The sequence below is a fragment of the Formica exsecta genome, unplaced genomic scaffold (assembly GCF_003651465.1).
Source record: "Formica exsecta isolate Colony F162 unplaced genomic scaffold, ASM365146v1 scaffold37, whole genome shotgun sequence".
NCBI lineage: Eukaryota > Metazoa > Arthropoda > Insecta > Hymenoptera > Formicidae > Formica > Formica exsecta.
Window position 1 is genome coordinate 1,662,467 of NW_021850941.1, and position 7,376 is coordinate 1,669,842.

At 34.4% G+C, this 7,376-nt stretch overlaps 2 protein-coding genes across 6 annotated transcripts in view; one reads left to right on the forward strand and one right to left on the reverse strand.

Moving 5' to 3' along the window:
• Nucleotides 1-18: 18 nt before the first annotated feature.
• LOC115239250 (GPI ethanolamine phosphate transferase 3) lies at nt 19-3,999 on the reverse strand. The gene is made up of 4 exons (XM_029813674.1): nt 1,175-3,999; nt 928-1,098; nt 635-852; nt 19-452 (listed from the first exon to the last, which is right to left on the reverse strand). Exons 1-4 carry the CDS (start codon nt 3,762-3,764, stop codon nt 258-260), a joined length of 3,174 nt encoding a protein of 1,057 aa, XP_029669534.1. The 5' UTR covers nt 3,765-3,999; the 3' UTR covers nt 19-257.
• A 234-nt stretch (nt 4,000-4,233) lies between these two features.
• The window catches only part of LOC115239256 (COP9 signalosome complex subunit 7), a 100,333-nt gene continuing 97,190 nt past the window's right edge, over nt 4,234-7,376 (forward strand). The window contains exons 1-5 of one of the 5 annotated variants that reach the window (XR_003884612.1): nt 4,234-4,460; nt 4,913-5,568; nt 5,691-6,718; nt 6,793-6,908; nt 6,986-7,194. Coding sequence is in view for 1 of the 5 variants with exons in the window: in XM_029813686.1 (XP_029669546.1) it covers nt 4,921-5,568; nt 5,691-5,862; nt 6,793-6,812 (840 nt within the window). In the remaining 4 variants the exon portion in view is untranslated. Of the gene's footprint in view, nt 4,461-4,912; nt 5,569-5,690; nt 6,719-6,792; nt 7,195-7,376 lie in introns of those variants that run through there. The other 4 variants (XR_003884613.1, XR_003884611.1, XM_029813686.1 and 1 more) reach the window with 4 other exon arrangements.

Genomic DNA, 7,376 nt, shown 5'->3' on the forward strand with positions numbered 1-7,376 from the left:
TATATATTTATATATTTATATATGTGTGACTTTATATTTATCTTTTTTTGTGTTACACTTTCATATAAAATTGTGGAAATATTGGCAGTATCGTAAGCATAGACTCGTATGTTTCATTTTTCATATTATAATATGTCAAATCACTATATCCATAAGTAAAGAGCCATCTTCGGATTTAACGCAAAAGTGAAATGTTTTTATGAAACTTTGGTACTTAGCTATTGATTGTACTATACACCCTTAAGAGTAAGTCACTATCATCTGCTTTTTGTGATTTTGGTGATGAGGTATTCCATTTGTTGATCAATGCGAAACACCATGTAGAACGATGCTAGTACACTACCCAATGTTACCAGAAATCCTAATCCCTCAAATATTAATTTTGGTGCAAATATCTTCCAAATCATTAGATGCCGACAGTGTATTGTTGCTGCGAGCATACTGCCGAAAGTCTAGAAAAGAAATACAATGTCTAATTAATAATATAGGTATATATACATGTGTGTATACATGTGTATTATATGTATTGTGTATATTGTGTGCGTGCACGCGCAAAAAATGCTCTTTAGAGAAGATAAGAAACAAATATGCGTTCAATTTTATATATTTTATACATAACTGGATGTATACATACCCGGATTCCATGAAGTAATGTATATTTTCCTGCAACCGAAAAGATTGCAGCATGGAAGGCAGAGTCTTGTTCGAACAGAAGAAGCTCACCTCTCTTTATATCATCAAGAAATTTTGCTTTAAGAAATTTAGGAAATACCCGATGCAACGTAAATGGCACGACCACTAATAGTGGTAATGTCGCACCCAATATAATATGCGATCCGAATGTATTGATACCTGCAAAATGTTTTGTGTACGTCAGAACTATAGTTAACAGCGGTTTTAAGAAAGACTGTAGCTCGATATACCTACCGATTAAAATTGCTGACACTAAGTTTCCATAAAAGTGACCACCAGTTCCTATAAAGGCAGCATGCCAGTGAATAGTAGGAAATGTCGCCTGATGACCAGTTCCATAAAAGAAATATTCAGCTAATAAGAACCAGCAAAATAGCACAGGCATAGATACATCAACCAGTTCAGCTGTAGTAATATATACATAAAAGTTATCCAAAAATATATAAATAATATGCAAAATCTATATATCGTGTATACTTACAAATATTATTAGCATTTTTGTATCTCTCTATCGCGGACAATCCCAATACACAAGTGCATGTTACAAACATCAAAAATGTACCAGGCGATAGAGTATCTCCCAACAATAATGCATAGAGAAGTGTGAGGAATACACTTAATGAGATAAATGCAGCACTATAGGCAGTTCCGAAACCGTAAATGACTGGAAGCTCATCGGCATCTATTCGTTTGCGAGAAATCGAATCTTTTATTTTTTCAAATAACCGAGGCACTATGTTTTCGTCACGGTAAACGTCGATGGATTCCTTCTTCTTTGGCAACAGATATATACTGAGTGGACGATAGTAGAGAACGAGAATCGCAAATATGCAGAAGAAATAAACTACGTTAGGTAACGTATTAATTTCCCAGGACAGAGCAAGTTTCGGTTTGACAAATTTCGGGAGCTTTTGTAGAATCCAATAGCAAGCCATGCAGACGCTTACAATAACCGGACAATACTGTCCTACCATGACGCTAGGAGCAAAGCCTGTGAGATTTCCACAACTTTGCAACCACAGTCTAACTATTACCACATACAATGCCAGAATAATTGAAGCAAGTAAGACAGCAAATAGATCACGCTCCCAGTTATTCGGCATTGTAGACCAGCCAACTTTACCAGTTGCTAGCATAGAGCATTCCCGTTGTAAATGCTCCTCCCTACAGCGCCAGAAATAATGCGATAATCTCACTGAAATACATGCTAATAAACCAACAACTAGTACAATTGTCCTGAAATTTGGTTTTGATGGTTTTGACATAAACCTTGTTTTCTTTTCAAAAGTACTATCAGAATCATTCTTTCTTAAATTAAAAATGAACAGGCAAACAAGTGTAACAAATAGAAAAGATAAGACTTTGTCTTCTTCAACTATATAGCTGTTTGAGAAAAGCCCACATACTGTTAGAAGAAGTATTATCCTCGTTACATAAGTCAACAGCTTAATTCTACGATGATCATACCAGCACATTGATATAACATCCCAGTTTTGAGCAATTACTATAACCAATAAAAAAATAGAAATTGCACCAGTGGCAAAAAAAGTTGTATTCCTAAATTCTTCTAAAACATTCAACAAGAACAGACATGTAGTAATTGCTGCAGTAATTAAATTTGCTATAATGGCACATTGTAAGAATGAAGATTTAAATATATCACACATACGATTTTCGGGGATACCAGTGATGAAGAGATAAAAGAAAAACAAGGAACAAAACATCAAAAGTAAACCCTTGGAAATTAGACCGGAGTCAAATTGGACCCATACTTCAGAACATGTGTCCTTCAATAATTTAAAATAACCTTTGGTATCTCCGACAAAAGTCTCTAGCTTTTCAAAACTATTGATATATTTAATTCGTTCGGCAAGAAGATTATACACATAATCTAAATGCTGAAGCTGCTCCTTTGAGAATAAATATGTATCTGCGGAATATACCTCTATGTATTTTTTTGTTTGGGCAATATTTCTCCATAGAGAGTGTAATAGATATGATAACTGACCAGCAGTATCTCCTACATTATTTGGCAAACAATTTAGTATTATGGAACCTAAATTAGAAAAAGGGATTGGTGTGCCAAGAATCGATGCCAGAGTAGGAACAAGATCAATTTGGTTCACACTATTATCATTATTAATCGCAAATCCTTTCATCAAAGGAGTTGTCGAGTAAACAAACATTGCAGCCTCAACTTCATTCAAGCTGTCACCACCGTGATCGCCTGTTTCGGTCATTCCGTGATCTCCAACAACAAAAAGCATCATATCTTTTTCAAGAGATGCTACAATCTCCTTTATAAGTGTATTTGTGTCGTTTAATTTTCTCGTCATTTCTGGATGCTGCGAGCCATGTTTGTGTCCACAATGATCAACTCCGAGTGTGTGCGCTATCAGTAACGACCAATCTTTCTTTTTCATCTCAAAGAAAATACGGTATTGGACATCTTTGTCTACACTGTCCAGGTCCCAGACATTAAACGATGGCGATGGGAATTGTCTCATAAATTTATTCGGGAATAAATTGGTCCACGTATCATCTCCCATAAAAACGATACCTCCGGCAGCGTTTTGGTCAATGAGATTGTCTTCTTGAATATACTCCGAGGCAAAGTTCGAGCCTATTTCTATAAAAGTAGGCAAGGAACCTGTCGTAAGACCCTTGAGACGTTGCATAGTCGTGGTAGGTGGATCGGCTATGAATTTGTATAGGCGAGAATGCGATGGATATTTCTGCAGTAATTCGTGAATTACAGGCAACTTGTTGCGATGATAGGAGAACATCGAGGCAGTGTTCTCATACCACTCCGCGAACTCGTACTTCAAGGCATCGACGATTAAGAGCACGACCCGCGCTCTGCGCTCTAGGCACACTTTAGCGGCATGTTCCATGTCTTGGAAGATGTTTGCCATGTCGCAACCGGCATTGACTGTGCATTGTGTGCATTCGGCCTGTTCCGGCCTGGAGACGCGATTAAGGAGGAAGCCACTCGTGAAGACTAACAATCCAGCTGCCATCAAGTAAGCCATCCATGCCTGAAATACTAAGTAATTCCATAGCCTGCTCATTTTTGTCGAGTCAGTATTGCTCCTGGATATTATTCACTGACGGCACAACGAAACTTCGATGAAATCTTAACCTACAACACGTCGTCAGTTTATTCTTCACCATTGTTACATTTGCAGGATAAATACGTGATCGTCTTCGTATTGTTTTGGTTGTTTAAATGCCAAAGACACTTAATCGATAACTTATATGTTGGGATTATAAATGGATTTTAACCTCAAACCGTTTCCAACTTGTAAGAAACAGTGTCGCCAATATTATGTGTAAAAATAATCAGACTTCTCTCTGGTGGTATTTTATTTGTCGGAGATATTGATTGGCTGTTATTGCAGGAAACTTTCCGATCCCTAAGATATTTTCTATACGGTAGCCAATCGATAAACTCGTAAAGCAGATGTAATATCACGCTAGAAAATGCATTCCACTTGACATCATAAATTTAAATTGTTTGATTAACCAATAAGGACGAAGAAATCTTTGCCCATTTTGATTGGTCATACAAACGATTCTAAATATTTGCGACGCCGAGTGCCGAGTGAAGTGCATTAAAACTGAAGGTGTTTATTTATTAGTGTTGTTGGTGCGCACTTGTCACCTTTTGTATCTTTTCATAATTCAAAACTCTAGTCTCATCCTAGACGGTGCCAAAAGTTGTGGTCAGTTTTAAGACTCGTTAGGGTGTTGCTAATAACGAGAAGGTGAATTAGTTATCTATTATGTTATTATGATATATTTAATTTCGATTATATATATCTCGTCACATTGCATGCCGTTTAACCATTGATGCGCACGTAATGTGACACATAAATGCGAATTTGTATTTTCCAATTTTTTAAAATCGAACAATTATACAAAAGAGTATTCGGTTTACTAAGTTTTGTTACCAAAAGAACAAACAGATTTTTTCATATAGTGTCTGTTGTATTCGCAATTTTATCTATCTTTTCATAGTATGTACATAGGAATCATTAATGTTTTAACACATGAATTTATCAACATATCCAAGCATATATGCATCTTTTATATATTGATTTCTAAATACATGCGCCTAAATTCATGTGTTAAAGCACTAATGCCTTTGTGTATATATATTATGGTATATTGCTATTCATGAGTGTTTTATTCATAAATATATTATTTATTTTTATAGAAGTCAGCATGACTGGTGGAAGCAGCACTGAAAAATCAGCCAATAATCCTTTAGAGCAGTTTGTATTGCTTGCAAAAACTGCAAAAGGCGCTGCTGCCATAGAACTCATAAGGCAAGCTGTTGAAACACCTGGTGTTCATGTTTTTGGTGAATTATTGGACATGCCAAATATCAAAGAGTTGGAGAATGGACCTTATGTTCAATATTGGAATACTTTGAATTTGTTTGCATATGGCACCTATAAAGATTATTTGGAAAATAAGGAGAAAGTATTAGAGTTAACTCCTACGCAAAAAAAGAAGCTTCAACATCTTACAATTGTCACGCTTGCTACAAAAAACAAATGTATACCTTATTCGGTACTGTTGGAAGAGTTAGATATAAAGAATGTCAGAGATCTAGAGGATTTGATTATTGAAGCAATATACGCAGACATAATTCATGGAAAATTAGATCAAAAAAACTCACAGTTAGAAGTAGATTATGCCGGTCTGGGACGAGACGTTCGACCAGGTGATACTGGTGTAGTAGCTGAGACCTTAGCAGCTTGGGGTGAAGCGTGCGATACGGTTTTATCTTGTATCGAGGATCAAATATCTAGAGCTAATGTTGAGAAACAAAAAGCTACTTATCACAAAGAAAGAATACAGAGAGATGTGAGTTATATTTTTTTCTTTAATTATTTGTTTATATATTTGGTTATATATTTGTTTTATAAATTGTTAGAAATTTAAATATATATGCAATTATATATGGGTTCTTTTCTATTATGTTCTAGATTACTAATATAAAGAAATCTCTCGCGGCTCAAGCAGGAGGTAGTAGCATTCAAGAAGCTGATGTAGCTGGCGGTAGTTCTGGCGCAGGAGGAAGCGAATCGAGTAGAGAAGCTATGCCGGTGCTATCGGAAAAGAAGAAGTTACAGAAGGTCAAATGTATCAAAGTCAGTGGTAAGTTTTGGAAGACATAAATTCAATAGTCCTTTCTTGCACAATGTGCATTCTTTGCATCATTTATTTGTTCATTGAATCGGATTTTACGCTTCAAATTTGTTGTAAAATATTGAGGCTAAATAATTGAATTGAAAGTGATGAAAAAATTATCGAATATTTTTATGTTGATTTTTTAGTTTAGATTATATTGAATGATAAATGAAAAGGGTAATATTAAAATTACATGCAATGAATAACTTATGCCAAATCGAAAATCCTTTATGTATCTGAAAAATATCGAATTTATAGAGATTTTTAGAATAAAGTAGGGAAATAATATTTTATAGAACATGCTCTATAAATATAATATCAAACAGTATACAAATATGTAAGACTATTCAATTTTATGTAATGTTTATGGGAGTTACCATGCTACAATAGCGAATAAAATCAAGAGTATTTTTTCTTATTGAAATACATTTGTAAGAATGATTTATTGACACACATCATATAGAACTTTTTAGAAAAACCGAGATCAATTTCCACTTTATTAATAGCTGCAATATGTGTTTAGGGAAACCAGTAATATATACATACACATACATATTTTATACACATATATACATACTTTTACTGTGATCATTTCAAATATCTAATATAGTTAATCTTTGCTGTATAAACGATTTCGGTAGTTGTTTGTACAAAATTTATCATTTAGTCACGGAGTTAATCATTTATTTATTTATATTGAATATATAAAGAGTTTTAATACATACGTACAAAGTATACCTAGCGAAATATGTGACGATTGTCTTTATACATCGAGCATTTGAAAACAATGAATCTTTTCTTTGCAACAAAGATAATTTTGTAGGTAAGCTTGAATATTCTTGTGTGATATATCTGTTTATTTTTTTAGACCAAAGACATCATGTTTTATGTTTGTAGGGCGTGAAGAATTTAATTAGGATTTGACTCTAGATGAAAATTTGATAAATAATGCAATGCATTGCATATTTATCAATGCATACGTGCCTACCCATTGCCAGTTATCACATAAAACGGTATGCCCATCGTGACGAGTTGATCGATGCTTACGTGTACTTCCAACGATAGTATCGTTTGTATTGTTTGCGTTCAGACTTTACAGATTCTCGTTTCGTAAGGATTTGTAATCGCTAAACACTTTATTGACAAGTATAAGTCGGAGAGGTCGTTTTTGAAGAAATTCGTATGTTCAGAGAATTAGCAAGGTATGCTACTGATGTAGTTTAGCAAAAAAGAAAAAATGTCAGTGGTCCATTGAAGAGCGTTGTAATTGCTATTCGAATAAAAGGATAATATATTTTAGCGAGGCTTTTTTCTATCCTTAATGCCTCTCTTTCCTTCACGTTTCTCTCGTTTCCTTCACATTTGCCTTGTTTCCTTCATCTATTAGAGAAACTAATGTTAGGCTTTAAAAATTGTGCAACTTATATGCACTCAATATCTTAGGACGACAAAATTATATGTTGTTTTAATTATATTATATT

What these genes read in the sequence shown, in the direction of transcription:
- LOC115239250 (XM_029813674.1), bottom strand. Translation starts at nt 3,764, where the DNA reads ATGAGCAGGCTATGGAATTACTTAGTATTTCAGGCATGGATGGCTTAC. An exon ending in CAAAAATGCTAATAATATTT is followed by an intron (nt 1,099 to 1,174) that starts GTAAGTATACAC and finishes ATATTACTACAG; the next exon opens with CTGAACTGGTTGATGTATCT. An exon ending in AGTGTCAGCAATTTTAATCG is followed by an intron (nt 853 to 927) that starts GTAGGTATATCG and finishes AACATTTTGCAG; the next exon opens with GTATCAATACATTCGGATCG.